The sequence below is a fragment of the Acinonyx jubatus genome, chromosome B4, assembly GCF_027475565.1.
Source record: "Acinonyx jubatus isolate Ajub_Pintada_27869175 chromosome B4, VMU_Ajub_asm_v1.0, whole genome shotgun sequence".
NCBI lineage: Eukaryota > Metazoa > Chordata > Mammalia > Carnivora > Felidae > Acinonyx > Acinonyx jubatus.
Genome location: NC_069387.1, coordinates 115369633 through 115395795, shown reverse-complemented (window position 1 = coordinate 115395795; position 26163 = coordinate 115369633). Strand labels below are relative to the sequence as shown.

Genomic DNA, 26163 nt, shown 5'->3' with positions numbered 1-26163 from the left:
TAACTAAGTAATGACTCTCGCGAGTATAACAGTTGGAGATAAGAAGGCTCTCATGAGTATAATAGAGATAAGAAGGATGAGATTCAAGAAAACTCTGAATGCCCAACGCAGATAAGTCATATTTAATGCCACTATCATCAACAGGCAACCACTGTAAAGTTCTTGAATGAGAATGACAAAAGCAGTATTTAGGCAACATTAGTCTGGCAGCAGCATGCAAGAATGAAGAAAGAAGGAAAAAATGAAAATCTTTGCTAGGGTGATAGTTCAATAAGTGGAGAAAAACATCAAGGAGTCCCAGAGATATTGCAAAGGAATAATAACTAAGCCCATTTAAATTTGAGCTCAAGTCTACCATCAGTATTATTAAATGGTCTCTGATAAAAACTCAAAGGATCACTTAGCCTGGAAAGATTTATGGATAATAATTAGAGAATGAACTAGTTATTAACTCTATAAGTAAACAGACCCCACTTTACTACAGAAGATAATATAGCTACTAAGTGAGAATTATAGGCTAGTTTTCTTAAAGAAAACCTGACACATAAATGCCATTCATGTTTTGAAATACATTTGTGGTCCAAATATTTTAAAATCAAAGAATATTCAAAGTTCTTATTCTAAGTAGCCTGATTGAAATATATATATATATATGATGACACAGAAATATTTTCATTTTATTTGCTTCCCTCTACATCCAGCAGGTCTTTTAAGAAACAGGCTTTGAAACAGTATAAATGTTGAAAATAAAATGTAAGAGGATGAAAACTATAAAGGGATAAAAGAATAATGAAAAGGGAAATTTTATGTAAACAGAATGCAAATACAAGCACGTGGTCCTAAGTATATACCAATGGGAAACATCACCATAGAAAAAATAAAATTAATTCAAGTAAATCTGAACACAGTTCTCTAACATGTGATATATTCTAAAGACAAAATGAACTGCAAAGAAATCCTAAATTTACTTAGCAGTTTTGTTGTTAATGGTGGTATTGGTTTGATAATTCTGAAAACACTTTGTTAATATGGTAAGACAAAGCATCATGGCAGCATAAGTCATCCCTTCCCCCCTCCACATGCAATAAGAAAAACTCAGCATCTATTCATGGACAAAAACAGAAGTGCCTGAGAAAGAAGAGCAAAACTGGAGGTATCGAACTTCCTGATTTCAAACTACACTGCAAAGCAATAGTAATTAAAACATGTAGGGTACTGGCATAAAAATAGACACACAGACTAATAGAACAGAAACAAATACATGCAAATATGTCCAATTAGCACTAGACAATGGAGCAAAGAATATTTGGTAGGGAAAAGACAGTTTCCTTAATAAATGGTGTTAGGAAAACTGGATATCCATATGCAGAAGAAGGAAATTGGACCTTTTACACCACTTACAAAAATTAACTTGAAATGGATTAAAATTTTAAACCTAAAAACTGAAACCCTAGAACTCCTAGAAGAAAAAAACACTTCTTGACATTGGTCTTGGCAATGATTTTTTTTTTTTGATCTGACAGCAAAAGCACAAGTAATAACAAAATTAATAAATAGGAGTACATCACATGAAAAAGCTCTGCACAGCAAAAGAAATAACCAACAGAATGAAAAGGGAACCTACAAAATGGAAGAAAATATCTACAAATCATATATCTGATAAGGATTAATATCCAAAATATTTAAAGAACTCGTAGTTGCTGGAGGGCGGCCAACATGGCAGAGAAGTAGGGGGAATCCATACTTCCCGTGTCTCTCAAAGAAGTGTAGAAGCCAAAGGACTTTGAACACCAGGGCCTGGGAGGAAAGAGACTGAATCTACTAGGAAGAAAATGGGAAAGCTGGAAAAAAGATAGGTGGGTAACTGCGACTGGGGGAGATAAAAAAAAAAAAAAAAAAAGGCCACGTGAGCATGGAGGGGAGGGACCCCCTTCTGTGGAGAGACAAAGGGAAGAGAAAGAGCGGCTAGAAAAGTGCAGGACCGGACCTATGGGTACAGGAGATAGACCTGGGACTGAGACTAAGAGGGATCCAATCTCTAACTGCAGCTTTCTTCGGATGGGGCCCGCCTCTGTTCGCGCACCTGGGGAGGGGGGGAGCCAGGCCTGGGTGTGGTGGTAGGTCAGAGTCTTAGTCCGCAGCTGGAGAAAGTGGTTCCCTCCCTGGAGGGCTGCGCAATAGCACAGAACCTGCCTGCATCCGCCACCCCTGGGCACAGTGGCGGGGCCAGGGGCTCAGTCTGCAGGAGGATATGGCCGCTGAGTCCCTGGAGTGCTGTGGGAAAAGACAAAGCCTGCCTGTGTCCGCCATCCGCCATGGCGGGGTCTCAGGCGGCAAGGGCAGAGACTCAGTCCGTGGTAAGAGAAGGCGGTCCTCCCTGAAGTGCGGTGGCACAAAGCCAGCCGGGACCACATATCACCACATTTAGAGGCACTTCCCCAGCGTCAGAGCTCACGGAGCGGGACTTTGAATCCTAGCCAAGTGCAGGGTCAGGGGAGTTGGCGGAGTAAGAAGGACTGCGGCCCCCCCACCCCCCGTCTGTGCCCGTAGCACAGTGAGGACCACTCAAACTGAGTTCACCAGGTCAGGATCCGTGAAGAGACTGGGGGATCACCATTCTGCCCCTGCCCCCATCACCACCAAGTGGGGCCTCAGGGATCACTTCCGGGGCTCCTAGTGGAGGTGGGTTCCGACCACACCAAACCACGCCCCCTTGCACTGGGTAACTGCCTATCCCCTGGAGCGGCACAGACCCTGAGGATAGCTACCACCGACAAGCAATGCAGCATTGCCTGGATTAACTCTAGGTCAATTCTGGATATATAGATATATTCTTCCCCTCCCCCATTTCTCCTCCTTATCTCTTCCCTCCCCTAGGCTGGTTACTCTGGTTATTGGTCTGTCTAAACAGACATATTTAATCCGTTGTCTTGATACATGTTCTACACCTCCTTCTTTATACTCCTTTCTCTCTCTGGAATTTTCAAGCCATATAGTTTCTCTGTCTGGGCAACTTTATCCTCATTTCGTTTTCCCCACCTCCTTCTTTATTTTCCTTTTTCCCTCTCTGGATTAAGCCTTTTAGTCTCTCTGCCCAACCAATATTTATTTTTTCTTCCCTCCCCCCCACCCCAGTCATTTCTCTCTTTGTATGTGCTCTTCCATCAGCACCACCTCCACCCTCTTCTTTACTTGTAGTTGGTGTTTTGGGGTTTTTTGTTTTTAGTCTTTAGGGGTTTTTTGTTTGTTTGTGTTATTTGTGTGTTTGCGTGTTTTTGTCTCCTGTTTGTCCATCTGTTTCCCTTTACAGGGCTACTCCAATGAACAAATCAAGGCATATCTGGTAGAGGGGCCAAAATATTATTATGAGTAGGGTAATAAAATAACCAAAGTCACAAGAACAGAGAGCAAGTAACAAGACCCGAAAAAACACCTCCTGAAGGGCCAGGCCCTGGCCAGTATGTGACCCTCCTTTAATACAGCAGGTGCTCGCAGGTGCAGAGCATACAACAAGCTTTTAAAATGCAAAAGGGACAGAAAACTAGCCAAAATGATGAAACGGAAGAATTCTCCTCAAAAGAAATTCCAGGAAGTAGCGACAGCTAACAAATCAATTAAAACCGATTTAAGCAATATAACAGAACAAGAATTTAGAATAATAGTCATAAAACTAATTGCTGGGCTTGAAAAAAGCATAGAAGACAGCAGAGAATCTATTGCTACAGAGATCAAGGGACTAAAAAATAGTCATGATGAATTTAAAAATGCTACAAACAAGGTGCAAAATAAAATGGAGACGGCTACAGCATGGATTGAAGAGGCAGAGGAGAAAATAGGTGAATTAGAAGATAAAATTATGGGAAAAGAAGAAGCTGAGAAAAAGAGAGATACAAAATCCAGGAGTATGAGGGGAGAATTAAAGAATGAAATGATGCAATCACACAGAACAATATCCGTATCATAGGAATTCCAGAAGAACAAGAGAGAGAGAGAAAGGGGCTGAAGGTGTACTTGAACAAATCATAGCCAAGAACTTCCCTGATCTGGGGAAGGAAACAGGCATTGAAATCCAAAAGGCACAGAGAACTCCCTTCAGACTTGAATTGATCTTCTGCACGACATATCATAGTGAAACTGGGAAAATACAAGGATAAAGAGAGAATTCTGAAAGCAGCTAGGGATATCGCTTCTCGGCCTTTTGGCTAAGATCAAGTGTGAAAGCAGCTAGGGATAAACGGGCCTTAACATACAAAGGTAGACACATAAGGCTAGTAGCAAACCTATCTACTGAAACTTGGCAGGCCAGAAAGGAATGGCAGGAAATCTTCAGTGTGAGGAACAGAAAAAATATGCAGCCAAGAATCCTTTACCCAGCAAGTCTGTCATTCAGAATAGGAGAGATAAAGGTTTTCCCAAACAAACAAAAACTGAAGGAATTCATCACCACTAAACCAGCCCTACAAGAGATCCTAATGGAGATTCTGTGAGTAAAATGTTGTAAGGACCACAATGTACCAGAGACACCATTACAAGCATGAAACCTACTGATATCACAATGACTCTAAACACATATCTTTCAATAATAACACTGAATGTAAATGGACTAAATGCTCCAACCAAAAGACATAGGGTATCAGAATGGATAAAAAAAAAAAAAAAAAAAAAAAAAAACAAGACCCATCTATTTTCTGTCTACAAGAATACTCATTTTAGACCTGAGTACACCTTCATATTGAAAGTGAGGGGATGGAGAACTATCTATCATGCCACTGAAAGTCAAAAGAAATCTGGAGCAGTCTTACTTATATTAGAACAACTAGACTTTTAATTAAAGGCTGTAACAAGAGATGAAGAAGGGCATTATATAATAATTACAGGGTATATCCATCAGGAAGAGCTAACAATTATAAATGTCTATGCACCGAATTTGGAAGCCCCCAAATATATAAAACAATTACTCACAAACATAAGCAACCTTATTGATAAAAATGTGGTAATTGCAGGGGACTTTAATACTCCACTTATAGCAATGGATAGAACATCCAACAGGGAATAAATAAAGAAACAAGGGCCCTGAATGATATACTGGATCAGACGGACTTTAGAACTCTGCCTCCCAAAGTGACAGAATATACTTTTTTCTTGAGTGCACATGGAACATTCTCCAAGATAGATCACATACTGGGCCACAAAACAGGCCCTTAATAAGTATAAAAGAATTGAGATCATACCATGCACACTTTCAGACCACAATGCTATGAAACTTGAAATCAATCACAGGAAAAAGTCTGGAAAACCTCCAAAAGCATGGAGGTTAAAGAACATCCTACTAAAGGATGAATGGGTCAGCCAGGCAATTAGAGAAGAAATTTAAAAATATATGGAAACAAACGAAAATAAAAATACAACAATCCAAACACCTTGAGATGTAGCAAAGGCAGTCCTGAGAGGAAAATACATTGCAGTCCAGGCCTATCTCAAGAAACAAGAAAAATCCCAAATACAAAATCTAACAGCACACCTAAAGGAAACAGAAGCAGAGCAACAAAGACACCCCAAACCCAGCTGAAGAAGAGAAATAATAAAGATCAGAGCAGAAATAAACAATATAGAATTTAAAAAACAAAACAAAACAAAACAGTACAGCAGATCAATGAAACCAAGAGTTGGTTTTTGGAAAAAAATAAACAAAATTGATAAACCTCTAGCTAGGCTTCTCAAAAAGAAAAGGGAGAGGACCCAAATAGATAAAATCATGAATGAAAATGGAATTATTACAACCAATCCCTTAGAAATACAAGGGATTAACAGGGAATACTATGAAAAATTATATGCCAACAAACTGGACAACCTAGAAGAAATGGACAAATACCTAAGCACCCACACACTTCCAAAACTCAAACAGGAAGAAATAGAAAATTTGAATAGACTCATAACCAGTGAAGAAATTGAATCAATTATCAAAAATCTCCCAACAAATAAGAGTCCAGGACCAGATGGCTTCCCTGGGGAATTATACCAGACATTTAAAGCAGAGATAATACCTATCCTTCTCAAGCTGTTCCAAAAAATTTCCAGACTCATTCTATGAGCCAGTATTACTTTGATTCCCAAACCAGAGACCCCGCAAAAAAAAGAGAACTACAGGCCAATATCCCTGGTGAATATGTATGCAAAAATTCCCAACAAGATACTAGCAAGTCAAATTCAATAGCATAAAAAAAGAATTATCCACCATGATCAAGTGTGATTCATTCCTGGGATGCAGGGCTGGTTCAACATTCGCAAATAAATCAATGCGATACATCACATTAAGAAAAGAAAAGAAAAGAAAAGAAAGGAAAGGAAAGGAAAGGAAAGGAAAGGAAAGGAAAGGAAAGGAAAGGAAAGGAAAGAAAAAGAAAAGAAAAGAACCATATGATTCTGTCAATCGATGCAGAAAAAGCATTTGACAAAATTCAGCATTCTTTCTTAATAAACACCCTCGAGAAAGTCGGGATAGAAGGAACATACTTAAACATCATAAAAGCCATTTATGAAAAGCCCACAGCCAACATCATCCTCAATGGGGAAAAACTGAGAGCTTTCCCCCTGAGATCAGGAACACGACAAGGATGCCCACTATCACCGCTATTGTTTAACATAGTGTTGGAAGTTCTAGCATCAACAATCAGACACCAAAATGAAATCAAAGGCATCCAAATTGGCAAAGATGAAGTTAAGCTTTCACTTTTTGCAGATGACATGATACGATACATGGAAAACCTGATAGACTCCACCAAAGGTCTGCTAGAACTGGTACATGAATTCAGCAAAGTCACAGAATACAAAATCAATGTACAGAAATCAGTTGTATTCTTATACACTAATAATGAAGCAACAGAAAGACAAATGAAGAAACTGATCCCATTCACAATTGCACCAAGAATCATAAAATACCTAGGAGTAAACCTAAGCCAAAGATGTAAAAGATCTGTATGTTGAAAAGTATAGAAAGCTTATGAAGGAAATTGAAGAAGATACAAAGAAATGGAAGTTTATTCTTCTGATTGCAAGAATAAATATTGTTAAAATGTCAATACTACCCAAAGCAATCTACACATCCAATGCAATCCCAATCAAAATTGCACAGCATTCTTCTCAAAGCTAGAACAAGCAATCCTAAAATTCATATGGAACCACAAAAGGCCCTGAATAGCCAAAGTAATTTTGAAGAAGAAAACCAAGGTGGGAGGCATCACAATCCCACACTTTAGCCTCTACTACAAAGCTGTAATCATCAAGACAGCATGGTATTGGCACAAAACAGACACGTAGACCAATGGAATAGAATAGAGACTCCAGTATTGGACGCACAAAAGTATGGCCAACTAATCTTTGACAAAGCAGGAAAGAATATCCAATGGAAAAAAGACAGTCTCTTTAACAAATGATGCTGGGAGAACTGGAAAGAAACTTGCATAAGAATGAAACTAGACCACTTTCTTACACTATTCACAAAGATAAACTCAAAATGGATGAAGGACCTGAATGTGAGACAGGAAACCATCAAAACCCTAGAGGAAAAATCAGAAAAAAACCTCTCTGACCTCAGCCACAGCAATTTCTTACTTGACACATCTCCAAAGGCAAGGGAATTAAAAGCAAAAATGAACTATTAGGACCTCATCAAGATAAAAAGCTTCTGCACTGCAAAGGAAACAACCAACAAAACTAAAAGGCAACCAATGGAATGGGAAAAGATATTTGCAAATGACATATTGGACAAAAGGCTAGTATCCAAAATCTATAAAGACCTCCCCAAACTCCACACCCAAAAAACAAATAAATCCAGTGAATAAATGGGCAGAAGACATAAATAGACGCTTTTCTAAAGAAGACATCCAGATGGCCAACAGGCACATGAAAAGATGCTCAATGTTACTCCTCATCAGGGAAATACAAATCAAAACCACACTGAGATACCACCTCACGCCAGTCAGAGTGGTTAAAATGAACAAATCAGCAGACTATAGATGCTGGAGAGGATATGGAGAAATGGGAACCTTCTTGCACTATTGGTGGGAATGCAAACTGGTGTAGCCGCTCTGGAAAACAGTGTGGAGGTTCCTCAAAAAGTTAAAAATAGATCTACCCTATGATCCAGTAATAGCATTGCTAGAAATTTACCCAAGGGATACGGGGGTGCTGATGCATAGGGGCACTAGTACCCCAAGGTTTATAGCAGCACTCTCAACAATAGCCAAATTATGGAAAGAGCCTAAATGTCCATCAACCGACAAATGGATAAAGAAGATGTGGTTAAATATACAATGGAATACTACTTGGCAATGAGAAAGAATGAAATCTGGCCATTTGCAGCAACGTGGATGGAACTGGAGAGTGTTATGCTAAGTGAAATAAGTCAGGCAGAGAAAGACAGATACCATATATTTTCCCTCTTATGTGGATCCTGAGAAACTCAACAGAAGACCAGGGGGGAGGGGATGGAGGGAAAAAAGTTACAGAGAGGGTAGGAGGCAAACCTTAAGAGCCTCTTAAAAATTGAGAATAAACTGAGGGTTGATAGAGGGTGGAGGGAGGGGAAAGTGGGTGATGGGCATTGAGGAGAGCACCTGTTGGGATGAGCACTGTGTGTTGTATGGAAACCAATTTGACAATAAATTTCATATAAAAAAAAAAAGAACTCCTACAATTCAATAGCGAAAAAAACAATCCAATTAAAAATGGACAGACGATCTGAATAGACATTTTTCCAAAGAATACATACAAATGGTCAACAGGTACATGAAAAGATGCTCAACATCACTAATCATCAGAAAAATGCAAATCAAAACCACAATGAGTTATCATTTCACATCTGCTAGAACAGCTATCAAAAAAGACAAGAGATAACAAATGTTGGCGAGGATGTAGAACAAAGGAAACCCTTGCACAATGTTGGTGGGAATGTAGGTTTATTCAGCCACTGTGGAAAATACTATGGAGGCTCATCCAAAAAATTAAAAATAGAACTACCATACAATCCAGATATCCCACTTCCAGGGGTATCTCCAAAGGAGATGAAAACAAGATCTCGTAGGATATCTGCACTCCCATGTTCACTGCAGCATTATTCACAATTGCCAAGATATGGAAATAACCTAAAGTGTCTGTCAATGGATGAATGGATAAAGAATATGTGGTATAAAAAATACCACCACTATATATATACACCACGGAATATTATTCAATCATGAGAAGGAAAGAAATCCTACCATTTGCAACCAGACGAATGGACTCTGAGGGCATAACACTACTGAAATAAATCAGACAAATGCTGTATGATATCACTTATATGTGGAATCTAAAAAAGCTGAATTCATAGAAACAGAGTGGTGGTTACCAGGGGCTGGAGGGGGACTGGGAGGAGATGGAGAGATGTTGGTCAAAGGCTATGAACTTTCAGTTATAAGATAAATAAGTTCTAGGGATCTAATGTATAGCATGATGATTATAGTTAATAATACTGTAGTATATACTTGAAAGTTGCTAAGAAAGTAAATCTTAAGTGTTCATACCACAAAAAAGAAATGATAATTATGTGACATGATGGAGGCATTAGCTAATGCTACGATGGTAATCACTTTGCAATATATTAGTGTATCAAATCAAAACAGTCGTACATATATTAGTGTATCAAATCAAAACAGTCGTACAACTTATACTTACACAATGTTATCTGTCAATTATATCTTACTGACCTGGGGGAAAATGTTTGTACTCAAAAATTAATTAATTAACTAGCACTTGATTAAATTTATTTAGTTGTATATATGATGTGACATCTGAATGCTTTATTTTTTTAAGTTTTTATTTAAATTCCAGTTAGTTAATGTACAGTGTAATATTAGCTTCAGGTATTCAAATTAGTCATTCAACACTTACATACAACGACCCGGTGCTCATCACAAGTGCACTCCTTAATCCCCATCACCTATTTAACCCATCCTTACCCACCTCCCCTCTGGTAACCATCAGTTTGTTCTCTATAGTTAAGAGTCTGTTCCTTGGTTGGCCTTTTCTCCCCGCTATGATTGTTTGTTTTGTTTCTTAAATGCCACATATGAGTGAAATCATACGGTATTTGTCTTTTTCTGATTTGTTTTGCTTAGCATAATGCTCTCTAGCTCCATCCACATCATTACAAATCACAAAATTTCATTCTTTTTTATGGCTGACTAATATTCCAGTGTGTGTGTGTGTGTGTGTGTGTGTGTGTGTGTGTGTGTGTGACATCATTATCCATTTACCAGTAGATGGACACTTGGGCTCTTTCCATGATTTGGCTACTGTTGATAATGCTACTATAAACATTGGGGTGTATGTATCCCTTCAAATTAGAATGCTTTAGACAGAAATCAGAGGGTATATTAGGCAGCAACACTTGATTCTATTCTATAATTAGTAATTTATACTGTAGTAGTAGTTAAATGAATATTTGGCTATATAATCATGCCAAGAGTAACTTAGCTTTATCAGAATTTAACCTCAGTTTTTAGACATAATGATGTTAAATCTTATTTTGAAACTCAAACGTGTTATCTATATGCACACTGGTATTATTATTGACATCTTTTTAAAAAATGTTTTGACTCCTTTACCTAACAATAAGACCAAAAGAAGTTAGATCCAAGTCCTGTGTGTTCTGAAGTTGCTGTCAGAGATGTCTTTCTAAGGTCTTCAGTAGCTTCCAGGGTAAATATAAACCCCCCAGCCGTTTAGATGTAACTGGAGTCTACCTTGGCAGGCTTGTCTATGTCATTTTCCCACATGTGCTCTTTATTCCAGCCATAAGAGAATTCCAGCAATTCCTAAACTGCACGATATTACTGTTTGGTTTCCAGCTTGCTAAAGGCTATTTTCTGTCTCCAAATGACTGCTTTCTTTTCACTCTTCATCATAAAGATATTTACTAGCCTTCTGGTCAACTATCACCTCTTCTAGGAAGCCATCCCTGACTCTTATCTATTATAGATTCTCCTCTTCTGTGTACCTATAACAAACATTCTGAGCCCACTTCTGTTACATTTATTAATCTAAACTGTTACAATTGGCTTATGTATCTAGAAGCTCAAAATTAGAGGTTGTATCTTATTTATACAAAATATAATATGGTTCCTGGATCTAAGTAGGCACTCAATAATTATATTTGGTTGATTTAATTTAAAAAATCAATAATTTACTATAATTCAAACAAAATTAATTTAATTTTTTAGAAGTTTACTAAAGGATTTGCTATGCAGGGTATAAAGCAATAATGAAAGGTATCTATTGATATTAATCAGGGAAAAGAAAATAATGAAATTTATCTGGAAAACACTCTGTCAACAAGAGAATAACTAACAAATTAAGTTGATTCTATACTTGAACTTATCTTAAAATTGATGCAGGACAAATTATTTGCTTTGATGACGACTACCTTGCAATTGGTCAAGAAGCACAACAGCTATTCGGTGTTGGGCTTGAATTAGTTCAAGATGTAAATCCATCATGAAACTATTCGGTGTGACTGGTTTGCAGATGTCTCCATCTGTATCCTGGGTATACTTTGGTAGAATTGAAGTAAAAATAAAAGAGAAATGCAATTATCAAAACATACTAAAAATAGCTCTATCCTATTATCACTCAAGTTATTATTTTACTCAAAGCTATTAAATTCTGCTCACTTTTCAACCCTTAGCAATCTGGTTTGCATGCTAATAAACCTGCTTTTCAAGTTCACCAGTGGCCTCTTTGATAACAAATTTAAAGACTCCTCACTCTTCTTGATTTCTTCTGGGAAGGGGGGAATAGATTTCTGGCCTGTGAGAGTGAAGCCACCACAAATCATGCTTTACTCACCTACTTGCAAGGCCAGCCCTCTGCCAAGCTAAGTAGCACTTAAATCTAATGTAAGAGTTTCCCTGTTTACCTTGGCATAGCAATGGTCAATCACTGATGATCCATTTGGCAAAGTACTTAATTTGCAATTCAAATTTATCCCACCAATTGCTTTGTCAAGAAGTTCATAAGCCAAAAATAACTGTTCCACGGGTTTTTTCTAAAGTAATTTTATAAACAAGACAGAAAAATAACACTTAAAGGAAAATCATATATGACATTTCCAAACTTCTTTTAATAATAACTCGAACCAAATAACAAATTTAAATAGTCTATCCAATATCAACCATGTTGTATTTTTTACTAAATGTATTTGTCTTCAGTTAAATGTGGAGTACTACTGATAAAAGTGAAATAATAAATACACTTCATAATTTTTCCAAATATAAAATAAACTTTTCACAAACATATATATATCTTCCTTTCATAGTTTCAAAATTCTGATTGTACCAAATTTATCGGTAAATGTTTAAAATATAACTTACATAATTGTCATCTCACACACTTCATTTTGGAAGTTATTATTTTTTTTTATCTCGGAGCTGGAAATTTAGACTTAGAGGCCATCAAATCCAATGGCAAATATCATGATTTTCAAAAACTAGATACCTTTTCATTATAATTACTCTCACAGAGGGACAAATATAAAGAGCATCCAGCTTTATTCATACTTTCAAATTTTCCATATTACTCCAGAAAATTTTTAGAAAATAACGTAAATGCATACATGCAGATAACTGAAATCCTCCATACAAGTGTCCACAACGACTATGCTTCTCTGCTCCTAAAGGAAGCCACTGTGCTTGAATTCGGTTTTTACTGTTCTTTTGCATGTTTTTAAACTTTTACTACATGGGTATGCATCCATTAACAATATGCAATATTGCTTTGCCTATTTTTTAATTCTGTCAGAAAATTTTGGAGTTCACTTTATACACTCAAACACATGTTGTCGAAACCTTTCCATGGGAGTGTATGTAACTTAATGTGTCAGTTTGGTTAGGAACGCAGAACGACTCCAGATACTCTAAGCAGAAAGGGATTTGATACACAGAATTAGAGGTGTCTATCACCGTTGGAAGGCTGGGGGGGAACAAAGGCCAAGCGTGCTGTCAGTGACCATTCTGCTTCATGCACAAGCCTCTGTGCATGAACCTAGGTGGCTGATGACAACTGTGTCTACTACACTGGATCAAGTGAGTTGCAAGAGCTTGCTCAGCAGCGCTGGCAAATGAACTTCTTCCATCTGCCACTGCCGAATAAGAACTCTGTCTTTCTTCTGTTATAAATTCATGCAAATGCGCCTCATTGGAAGACTAACCTAGAATCACATGGCAATGAGATGCTGGGAAATGCAGTTCCAGGTTTTCCCCTGAGACCCAAAGGTGACTAAAGAAGGGAATGGCAATGATGTCAAGCTGACTCCAGTTCGAGCCCACACTAGTTCATTCATCCTCATGACCACAATGCAACAGTGCAATGCTGAGGAAGATGTTACAATGTATTTATCTACTCTTCTGCCCATGGGCATTTAGACTGCTATTACTAAAAATGTGTAATGCATTGTACTAGTCTGGGAATAAATACAAGGTTGGTATTTCCTTTATAGTCCTTGTGCCCTTTTTTCTGCTTTCTTTATCATCTTTCTTCTTCAGCTAAGACCTCTAGGACATGTTGAACAGAAGAATGACAGATATCCTATGCTGTTACATCAGTATAAAGGGATTGCTTTTAATCTTTGACTAAAGGTATAAAATTTGTTACATTGTTTTTTTAATGTTTATTTTTGGAGAGAGAGAGGGGCAGAGACAGAGACAGAGTATGAGTGGGGGAGGGGCAGAGAGAGAGGGAGACACAGAATCCAAAGAAGGCTCCAGGCTCTGAGCTGTCAGCACAGAGCTTGACTTGGGACTCAAACTGGTGAACCATGAGATCATGACCTGAGCTGAAGTTGGATGCTTAACCAACTGAGACTCCCAGGCGCCCCTTCAGTAAAACTTTTAAATAAGCTTTTAATGTAATTATGATAAGCACCTCATATTTTTTTAAATTTTATTTTAATGTTTATTTACTTTTCTGACAGAGAGAGACAGAGAATGAGCGGGAGAGGAGCAGAAAGAGAAGGAGACACAGAATCTGAAGCAGGCTCCAGGCTCTGAGCTATCAGCACAGAGCCCTATGTGGGGCTCAAACTCACAGACTGTGAGATCATGACCTGAGCCGAAGTCAGATGCTCAACCGACTGAGCTACTCAGGTGCCCACACCTCATATTTTTTTAAATAGTTGCATGTACATATGCAAGATCTATAATTTATCCCACCTAGAGTCTCCTCTAGGTCAACATATGGATTTTGGATTTTCCTTACAATAAGTTCTTATTCCTTCTCTCCACTTAATTCCCTTTCAGATGGATCTGAGACCCTAAATTAAGATTCGGTGCTCTACATAAAACATAGGAGAAAAACTGAGTAGCTGTCATGTGCCAGGTACTGGTTTCCACAGTGTTACCAATATCTCATTTAAACTTATATAACTTAAATAATACCAGTAGAATAGGACTATTGTTATATTTTGCAGGTAAGGACACTTACATTCAAACAGATAAAATAATTTGTTCAGGATCACACAGTCAATATTAGAGCCAAGATTCAACTATGGGTGCTCCAACACCAATTGCTGTGCCCTTACACCATACCAATGAACCACCTCTACTACATCTACCATATGCCCCAGCACATTGCCCTTGATAACTTCTGCTAATATTCTTTCTTTTTAATGTTTATTTATTTATTTTGAGATAGACAGCAAGAGCAAACATAAGCGGGGGAGGGGCAGAGAGTGAGGCAGAGAGAGAGAATCACAAGCAGCCTCCATGCTCAGCACAGAGCCCGATACAAAGCTCGATCCGACGGTCCTGAGATCATGACCCGAGCCAAAATCAAGAGTCGGTCACTTAACTGACTGTGCCACCCAGGCATCCCTCTACTAGTATTCTTATTCCTACCCTATGAAGCCTCAGAAAATAAGTGCTGGCCCACAGAGCCAGTGAGTCTCAAATTCTAGGTTCCTTAAGAATCTACCTGCGGGGGCCTGGGGCGGGGAGCCTGGGTGGCTCAGTTGGTTAAGCGTCTGACTTAGGCTGAGGTAATGATCTCACAGTTCATGAGTTAGAGCCCCACATGGGGCTCTGTGCTGACAGCTCAGAGCCTGCTTTGGATTCTTTGTCTCCCTCTCTCTGCCCCAACCCCTCTCGCACTCTGTCTCTCTCTCACTCAAAATAGACATTAAAAAAAAAAAAAAGATTTAAAAAAGAATCTACCTGGGGGGAATTTTAAGAGGAAAATATCTGGAATTACAAACTTTAAGACCCCCACAATGATTCAATATGTCTAGAGTGGGAAATAGGAAGCTGTACGTTTAGCAAGCACTGTAAGTGATCCCTGGAAAAACCATTGGCAGACAGCTATTATGCCTCCTCAATCTCTTGTGAATTTCAAACACTCTGTTCTCAATTTAAGATTTCTTAACTCTAGGGGCACCTGGGTGGCTCAGTCAGTTGAGTATTGGACTTCAGCTCAGGTCATGATCTCACAGTTTGTGGGTTTAAGCCCCTGTCCGGCTCTCTGCTGACAGCTTATAGCCTAGAACCTGCTTTGGATTCTGTGTCTCCCTCTCTCTCTACCCCTCCCCCACTCTCTCACACTCTCTCTCTCTCTCTCTCTCTCTCTCTCTCTCAAAAATAAACATTTAAAAAATTTTAATAAATAAATAAATAATAAAAATAAAAAGATTTCTCAATTCTAGCTCTTTTAAGACACAATACTATATAAAGAACTCAGACCTGCATCCCTTAAAACCTATAATCTTCAGAAGAAAGTAAATTCAGAATGATCCTCCAGTCCTCCATTACATTCATGATATTTAATTGGTACCCAGTTATAGGACATGCATATTTTATGCATTAGAAAAATATCTTTTATACAAATGTCCTGAAGACACTTTTTTTTTAATCAAAAGGCAACATAGCATAGTGACTAAATGCCTGGATGTTGGAAGGCAACACACTTGAGTTCAAATCTGCTTACTGTGCAACATTGAGCAAAAGTTGGATGTGGTAGCGAAAATCATCACTATGACCATACAAATCAACTGGAGCGAATCTCACAAACACAAGAATACTGAGATTAAAAGCAAGCTGCAGAAGAGAACACACAGTATGACACTATATACATATATATAATACATATATTATATATTACATATATGTTAAATATACATATATGTTAAATATATATGTTATATAATATATAATATCATATTATATAACATATATGTTAACATAAATGTAATATATATTATATTGTATATATTATTTGCTATATTATGTATTAAATATATGTAAATATATAATATTAGATATATTATATTATATTATATTATATTATATTATATTATATTATATTTAAAAACAATACTCCCTACTGCCTAGGAATACACACACATGTAAAAAAAAGTATGCCTAGAATTTATATCACTATATTTAGAATACCAGTTACTCCTAGGCAGGAGGAAAGGTGATATGATCGGGGGCGGGGGTCACTCCTTAGTGGAGAAGAGTTCCAGCTGTATTAATAATGTATTTTTTCTTAAGCTATGATGGGGAAATGGGTCTTCCTTATAATATTCTTTACAATTTGATGTCATATATTTCAAGTTGATTTTTCAGAGAAAATATGGTAATTACAAGTATTAATATCTAGCAATAAGAAAAGTGCTGATGGAATAATATTTAGTAAAAAAATATCAGAATGCTACTATGCTAAAAAAAATACCTAGAAGAGAATATAAAAAATAATAGCATTTCAGTCTATATAGTAAAATTGCTAATACAACTTTTGTAATTTAAAATTGTAGTTTTGGGGGCACCTGGGTAGCTCAGTCAGTTAAGTGTCTAACTTCAGCTCAGGTAATGATCTCACGGTTCGTGGGTTCAAGCCCTGCATTGGGCTCTGTGCAGACATCTCAGAGCTTGGAGCCTGCTTTAGATTCTGTGTCTCCCTCTCTCTCTGTCCTACCCCACTCAGGCTCTCTCTCTCTTTCTCAAAAATAAATAAACACTTAAAAAAATTAAAATTGTAGTTTTTCAATTAATCAGGCAAACCAAAATATAGATCACTGGCTTCCTCTCTAGAAAAGTATTTTTCAACAGTAGTCCAGAAGCACTAGTATCCTAAGTAGCTATTCTATAGGGGGTAAATGGGCTTTATTTTCAGATAATAGAATATATGATATTCTATATCTTCTTCTTGGGAAAACCACAATACTTGGAAGCAAATGAATGCCTCTGAGAAGTCTTACAGTAAGGGACCTATTGCATTTAATCCAACATCACTCAAAGTTAGACCCTGGCAACCTTTCCTGAAGTATAGTGTCAGCATCACATAGGACAGACTTCACAAAATGCCATTCTAGTTCATGTCTATAAATAAATAAATGTTTATAGCATATATGACACAGTGTCCTACGCTCCCATTCAGATCTATGGAACAACACAATCCTTGATGTACAGAAATAATTCAAATATTCTTAAAAAACAAAAGTAATCAAGAAGAGGAATGGCCATTTATCTCCCTCACCCCTTTCTCCTCTTAAGCTAACAATCAGTGAGAACTTGCCATGTGCCAGGGCCTGTTCTAAGTGCATTTTCAACAGGTAATAACACACAGAATTGGTCAGAGGCATATGCTGAGCAGGACATCTCTGCTTTATGAGTCCATGAATCACCACACATTCAAAATACCAATAGTAATATAACTACAAATCCTTTTAAGAGAATTTACTAGGTTATTTTTAAACCTGATTGGATTTTTTTTCTAGAGTTAATGCAAAAACTAGAAAACATCCCCTGTAGTTTGCAATGTATGTAAAAACCATAAAATCTCAAATATTAAATATTCAAAATTACTTCTATAATTAACCATTACATATTTATAAATATAATATTATTTGAAAATTTAAATTCATGTTTTTAAGTATATTTTCTAAAATATTTTTGCAATACCTTCAATATTGGGAGAATTTCCAGGCTCCCATTTGAAGTCTCAAGGAATTCACCAGTCCCTTTCCTTAAAGATATCTCTGTGGGGGGGGAAAGGGGGGGAGGAAGAGGAAAAGAAGGAAAGAAGGAATAGAAGAGGAAGGGAGGGAAGAGAAGAAGGAAGAAGAGGAGAAAAAAAGAGTAAAGTAGGAAGAAGAGGAGAGAGTAGGAGAGAAGAAACAAAGGGAAAGAAGGAAGGACCAGAGGAAATAAAAGAAGGAAGGAAAAAATGTAAACATAGCAGTGAATCATAATCCTAAAAAATATTACACTTAATTGGTTACTTTTTTAATTACTCATGATTTTAGAAATGATTCAACACTTAGAAGTTGACTAAATACCAAATTATTTCTTCCATATAATTACATTTGATCTTTATATAAGTTCATTTAAAAGCATCTTGCAGTATGACAAATAATTAAAACTATTCATTATTAACAAGGTAATATTATGGTAAAGAGACTGGTCTTTCTACATACTATAAAGTCCATTGTAAAGCATTCAGAAAACAGTGTAAAAGCCTATAGATTTGGGCAAATATCGGAGAAGGTTGGTTTGAGTTAAATATATGGCAATGCTAGTTTCCTATTTTAAAATGCTAGTTTAATAACTTAAACTAAATAATGCATTACTTAATAAACAGTCCAATAAACATTTTGAATCAGATTGCCATAATTAATACACAAGAATGATTTGTACTTTGTGTTTTATGTGCCAATGAGATGATGATAATAACAATGCTGGAAACGTTATAAGAATTTATTTGTCTAAATGGGAACAATCCCTCCCTACATAAATGTAGATTTTTCTATTTATAAATGGATCATGCTCCAGTATTGATTAGTTCTTTAGAAATAAAACTTTTTTTCAATGAATCAGTAAACTGTATTTATCTCATTTATAATTAGAGTATAAAATACAACAAAACAATAGTCTCCAAAAGTAATCAGTAAACAAAACAATAAAATTAAATAAGAAATAGATTTTTAAAATAATAACCATTAGGCCTTTTGCTTTCAGTAACAGGTAATCTGTGAAAATTCTCCTCACTAGAGACCACTAGAAAAGCTGGTAAAAGGGATGCCTGGGTGGCTCAGTTGGTTAAGCATCCAACTCTTGGTTTCTGCTTGGGTCAGGATCTCATGGCTCAGTTCGTGAGTTGAAGCCCCATGTTGAGCTCTGTGCTGACAGTGTGGAGCCTGCTTGGGATTCTCTCTCTCTCTCTCTCTCTCTCTCTCTCTCTCTCTCTCCCTCCCTCCCTCCCTCTCTTTCTCTCTCTCTCTCTGCCCCTGCCCTACTTGTGCTCACTCACTCACTCTCTCTGTCATTAAATAAATAAATAAATAAATAAATAAATAAATAAATAAATAGAAAAACAAAGCTGAAAAAATACTTTTTTCATCTGTAAGCAAAGAAGCTCATGAAAATGTAAAGAGAAAAGAGTATCAGCTGGCTCTTGGGAAGAGAGCCCAGGGAATACAGAATGGCATTAGAGCTATTTTCTCCACTGAGAACTTTTGTCAATTCTGGAGAGGAAAGTTGAGAAGCTGAGTGATGTTTCTGACAGTCCTGAGAACTCAAGCAACACAGATTAGTATCCAGGACCACCAAGGGTGGGAAGCCAGAAGGGGCTGTATCCCAGGAATTAGGGCAAATGGAAAATAATTCAACAAGAGAGCATCCCAGCTTCAAATTATCTCAATTTCTCACACTGGAATAATGGGATCCTGGAGTGACAGTGTCTTCATACATCTAGTAAAAGCAAGCATAAATCTTCTCTGGAAGAACATTAACGTCATCTGAGGCTTCAAATTATTTCTATAAAGTATTTAGCAAATATTTGATTGTGTCTACCACACAATCAAAAATAACCAGAGTAACCAAATAGCTGATGAAGTAATTTCTTCACTTAAGCACTCAATATCATGAGTGCAGAAAGAATGACAGAAGTTAGAACCCCTTCTGGCTTCTCACCCCCACTCCTCCAGTAGCCTCCAACCAATGACAGACAAAAGTTGTATAAATATCTCAACCTCTCAGCTCTCTGTTCTATACAGTCCTAGAGGTCTCTCACGGGAATAAGCCCTAAGTCTACAACAGTAGCCTTCTCACTAACTTACTGTACCTTGTATTGCCTTCCTTTCCTTTTCCATCTCACTTCTCCACACCACCACCCTGCTTCCCTGAATAATATCCGAAATAAACTACTTCATTCAACAACCTGTCTCAGAAGCTACATCTGGGGAAAGGAACCTAGGAAAAAGGTCAGGTTGACAACACCTGAACTCACTGGTAAGTCTTTACAACACAACACGTGGGATAACTGGGCATTATATGCCTCCTGATTTAATGCAACAGGGAGTAAATAGCACCACCTGGGTCGTATTCTTGCCAAATGTGTAAGATAGTCACAAGAATTCTTTTTGATACGGTATCATTCAAATCTAAGCAAGCCTCTAGATCTACCTACCAGATAGAGAAACAAGTTAATCAATACCACAAGGACACAAACAGCCAAATCCAGAATGTGGGAAATCCTATAAGGTCATAAACCAACTTCTTCAAAAAACTGCTTGAAAAGGGGGTGAGGAAAAGAACTATTATAGAAGAGAGAGAGAGAGACTCAAGAAAAATGTAAGAAAGGAAAATGTGTGGGCTTATTTGGATCCTGACTGGAACAAACCAACTTAAGACATTTTTAATACAATCAGAAACATGGAAAGTTTTCCTTAATTTTGTAAAGTATAGTAATAATGGCATTATAATTTTATAAAACCCTTATCTTTTGCATAGATAGACAAACTGACACACACACACACACACACACACACACACACACACACACTGAGGCTTCTGCTGGTAAAATGACATGATGTCTGCTTTAAAACACTCCAGAGGAAAACAAGTGTTGCAAGAAGAAATGAAGATTGGCAAATATTCACAATTATTGTTACTAGATGTACATGGTAACTTTTTTCATCTCTCTATATTTGAAATTCTGCATAATAGAAGTTTTAAAAAAGGAAAAAGCACTTTAGGACAGGACATTTCAAAAAAACCAGGACTTCAGGCCACTGAATGTGTTAGACAGCCAGAGACCTTTACCCAGTAGTTCTCAAACTTGGATGTGTATCAAAATCACCTGGTAAACTATTAAAGACTAGAAAGGCCAGTCTAGATGAAATAGGATAGGATCTGGGCCTGTATTTTTAATAAGTTCCCAAGTGATACTGATACCAATAAAAAATTGAGAACCATGGCTCTAAAATTTCATCTGTAAAACAACACTCAACAACCAAGAATAGGCAGAGCCAGATTAGTGAATCTCTGGGAAAACAATTACTACAATAATTACTACAAAGTCCCTCAAACGTCATACAAACTCTGTAAGTGGGGTGAAATAGGAAAGTAAACACCCACGAATGACACCCCCACCTTATTCTTTACATATGAGATACCTTATAAAAAAAATAGTTCAGGGGTTCAACCACAGGTAGAAGAAAACGGATCAGAGCATAAGGCTGGCACCCTCTAGAAGGCTAAGATGCTGGCAGAAAGGGATTGGGGCAGGGAAAGTAGGGAAGAGGGTGGGAAGTGAGAACAAATAAGAGGAAGATAAAAGGAACAGGGGAAAAGAGGAGAAATAGAATAAATGAAGAAAGACAAATAAATTTTAAAAGGAGAGAATCAGAAGAGAGGAGAGAATTAGAAAGGATATAAGATGTGGAATAGTGATCCATTCAACAGACATTTATTTAAGCTCCCAGTCTGTGTCAGGCAGTGTGGTGGGTACCAAAAATATATCGGCAACCAAAACATGCTCTCTTCCTTGAAGCAGCATACACTCTATTGGGAAATGGCAGAGGAGGAAAGGGGATAAAAGGGAGGAGAGAAAAGAAAAATGGAAGAATGGGGAAGAGGGCAAGAGGTGAAAGTGGAATGAGGAATGGAGAACAGGAATGCATGAGTAAGGAGAAGACAAAAGATGTATGTATGCCACGGAATCACAGAGCATGTAACCTCCTTTTAACATCCGCTGGGTTAAACCTGTATTATTTCTATCTCTGGTTATAGATCATCAAGGAAGCACTGTACTGAAAAGACTACTTTCCATTAACCGTAGCTATTCTGCATTCCCATTTATATTTGTACGTTCATATTCTAAATTATACTTATACATTCATATGTGTGTTAATAACTTCATACTTTTTCATTCATTATATTACCTAGAGATTTTTTAAATTTTTTTCGTGGGTTTCCTAATGACTCCAATATTTCACTTAATTGTAATGTGACCTCTGCCACCACCACAACGTCAATGTCTTCCATTTTATAGCAGTGAATTACTTCATTTATCTGCCACAGAAGATAAACCCACTAAAAAGAGAGAAAATACAGTAAAATCAATTAAAAGTATATTATATTGTAGAGTCACTTTTTAAAAAAAAAAACTTAGGGATTCCTTAAAATCATCATCTTCAAAACATACAGAAATGTTAGGCAGGTACACCCCCCTTATTAGTACATCTTAATTATAAATAATATAAAGATCAATGATCCTATCTATCTGTTTATATAAACTCATAAAGAAGATTCACCTAAGCTTATAATCTGCATATCTATAGCCATAATAAAAATTTATCATCTTCCTTTTTAAATATATCAATAAAGATTATAAGTACCCTCAAAGTTCTCATTCTTCCTTCAAAAAGTACCCGTTATGATCACTATTAAAGTCCTCCAAAATAGTGAAGAGGAAGCAGGTGTTTCAGGCTCCATGCTAGGTGCCTTGCAGGCTTCATGCCTGTATCCCCAAAGCTTAGCACATCAAATTAGCCATCACACCTTGGGAGCTAAAATGAGGAAACAACATTGATGCACCCACATCATTACTTTTTCAGAGCACATAGTAAAACCATGCCCATGCACCCTATGTGCAACACATCCAATATGTTACTATTAAGATGTTTCCTCTTAAGTTTTGGGTTATGATATTCTCCTGCTCAACTTTCTCCTCTCCAGGAAAGAGCTCTTTGAAATAGTCTAAACATATTATTGTGGGGGGGAAAAAAAAAACAAACCTAAAGCTCCTTCCTTATTTGTATTTTCTATTATTAACCTTCTTAATGAGTTTAGCCACATTCATGTAACCTTAAATGCACTATATTTATTCCTCCCTTAAAAACCTGTGGCACCTTCTCACACCCCAAAACTAAATTGCAGCAGAAGTACAAAGAATACACTTAAAAGAAAGGCTCACTCAGCACCATATTTAAAGAATGTTATGCAGGTAGATAAATGGAAATTTAGATTTGAAATGTGAATCAAACTTAAATCAGCAATAATAAAAACAAGTGAAAGGAAACAAAAATGAATACTTTATTAGTGCTGATTTTCTGGATGAATTTTGCATAGTCATTTCTGGACATATTGATCCTCTGAATTCCTAATTTGCATTTCTGCCATAGGAACATTATCGTGTCCACAACGATTTCTTTATCAGGCTGAGCATTCTGAAAACAAAAAAGGTAAAGTAAATTGGTAAGAATAATAAGACATACATATAGCTATATAGCATTTAGCATTTAATGTGTGCCAGGCACCATTCTAAGAGCTTTATATACCTACTGCAATGGACTGAATGTTTGTGTCTACCCAAAATTCCTATGTTGAAATCCGAACTCCCAATGTGATGGGAGGTGGGGCCTTGAGGAGGGAATTAGGCACGAATGTAAAGCCCTCAAGAGTGAGAACACTACCCTCATGAAAGGGAAACCAGAGTCCATCACTCTCCTTCTGCCAAGTGAAGATACAGCGCAAAGACAGCCACCTATGAACCCGGAAGCAGACTGTCACCAGGCACCAAATCTGCTGGTGCCTTGATCTTGGATTTCTAAGCCTCCAGAACTGTGAGAAGGAAATGTTCCAGGTTTAAGCCACCTAGTCTCTGTTATTTTTGTTATAGAGTCCCCATAACAAAAAGACTAAGACATATACCAGTTAATGCAATCCTCATGGCATCCCTATGAAGTGATTGATATTACTATCATCCCCACTTTCCAGAGGAGCAAACTGAAGCACAAGATTAAGTAGTTTTTCCCAAGATGAAATGAATAGAAAGTAGCAGAGCCAGGATTCAAACCCAAGCAGTGTAGCTCCACACTCTCTTTTTTTTTAATTTTTTAAATTTTTATTTATTTTTGAGAGACATAGAGAGACAGAGCATGAGTAGAGAAGGGGCAGAAAGAGGGGGAGGCACAGAATCACCAGCAGGCTCCAGGCTCCAAGCTGTCAGCATGGGGCCTCACATGGGGCTCAAACTCATGAACCAAGAGATCATGACCTGAGCCAAAGTCAGTCACTTAACTGACTGAGCCAGAATCCCCAGAGTCCATACTCTTAATGAATGCTCTGGGCCACTTCTGCCTCTCTAAAAATAAAAGTTACAAACATTTTTAGGCACATTATGTAAGCCAATTAGTTCCAACCAAATTGGAAAATTTTACATACTACTTTCTTCTTAAATTTTCTGCAGTTAAAGTAATAAAGAATGGGGAGTGGAATGAACTAGTAACAGGAGAGGGAGTGGGGATCTGGGAAAGGATATAAACAAGGAGGAAAGAGAGACATGAAGAAACAACAGAACATTACACTGGGTATCAACAGATGAACTACACTGAGTATATCTCCTCTCAAAGCAGTTATTTGGCTCTTTTCAAAAGAAAAACGGAATGCATTATATCTGAACTGGAAAGGTAATCAGTTCATAATTAAAATACACCAAATCTTGAACTCCTTTGGGGGCCACGCTAAGACTTAATTTGCATATGTAGTACCTCGTATGGGAATGTAACAGAGATCAATAAATGTCTGTTGAATTGAATGAACTAAGGCATACATGATTTTTTTATTTTAAAAAAAATTTTTTTAACCTTTATTTATTTTTGAGAGAGAGAGAGACAGAGCATGATCAGGGGGGGAACAGAGAGAGGAGACACAGAATCCGAAGCAGGTTCCAGGCTCCGAGCTGTCAGCACAGAACCTGACATGGGGCTTAGACTCACCAAGCACGAGATCATGACCTGAGCTAAAGTCGGACGCTTGACTGACTGAGCCACCCAGGTGCCCCAACATACATGATTTTTTTAAAAAGCTGGTAGTAAAAATTCCTTGCCCTTTTCAGCCTTGATTAGAATTTTTTGGTTTAACCCAAAAAATAGATAATCCAGTTAAGAAATGGGCAGAAGACATGAATAGACATTTTTTCCAAAGAAGACATAAAAATGGCTAATAGACACATGAAAAGATGCTCAACATCACTTATCATCAGGGAAATACAAATCAAAAGTATGATGAGATATCACCTCACACCTGTCAGAATAGCTAAAATTAACAACACGGGAAACAACAGACATTGGCGAGGATGCAGAGAAACAGGAACATTCTTACACTGTTGGTAGCAACACAAACTGGTGCAGCCACTCCAGAAAACAGTATGGAGGTTTCTCAAAAAGTTAAGAAGGGGAAGGTGGGTGGCTCAGTCAGTTATGCGTCCGACTTCGGCTCAGGTCATGATCTCGTTGTTGGTGAGTCTGAGCCCCACATCAGGTTCTGTGTTGATGGCTCAGAGCCTGGAGCCTGCTTCAAATTCTGTGTCTCCCTCTCTCTCTGCCCCTTCCCTGCTTGCACTCTATCTCTGTCTCTCAAGAAGTGAATAAATGTTAAAAAAATATGTATATATAAAAAAGTTAAAAATAGAAATACCCTACAACCAGCAATTGCACTACTAAGTATTTACCCAAAGGAAACAAAAATGCTGCTATCGGCGTGCCTGGGTGGCTCAGTCAATTAAGCGTCAGACTTGGCTCAGGTCATGATCTCATGGTTCATGAGTTTGAGCCCCACATCCGGCTCCATGCTGACAGCACAGAGCCTGCTTGGGATTCTCTCTCTCCCTCTTTCTCTGCCCCTCTCTCTCTCTCTCTTGAAATAAATAAATAAACATGTAAAAAAAAAAAAGAGTGGTGCAATAAAACCTTAGATTGCAAGTAACTTGTTCTGCGAGTGCTCCACAAGGTGAACAAACATTTCTAATAAATTTAAACTCGACAAAAGAACAATGTCTTGCAGTACAAGCAGTACA

General features: G+C 37.5%; 1 protein-coding gene across 6 annotated transcripts in view; it reads right to left on the bottom strand.

Annotated features, from left to right (window-relative positions):
- CFAP54 (cilia and flagella associated protein 54) overlaps positions 1–26163 on the bottom strand; it is a 295832-nt gene that overhangs the window by 221481 nt on the left and 48188 nt on the right. For 5 of the 6 annotated variants that reach the window (XM_053226636.1, XM_053226634.1, XM_053226632.1 and 2 more), the window contains 5 exons: positions 23399–23533; positions 22247–22397; positions 17985–18061; positions 11954–12082; positions 11459–11588 (listed from right to left, as the gene is read on the bottom strand). In XM_053226636.1, coding sequence (XP_053082611.1) covers positions 11459–11588; positions 11954–12082; positions 17985–18061; positions 22247–22397; positions 23399–23533 — 622 coding nt within the window. The remainder of the gene's footprint in view (positions 1–11458; positions 11589–11953; positions 12083–17984; positions 18062–22246; positions 22398–23398; positions 23534–26163) is intronic. The other variant, XM_015070493.3, reaches the window with a different exon arrangement.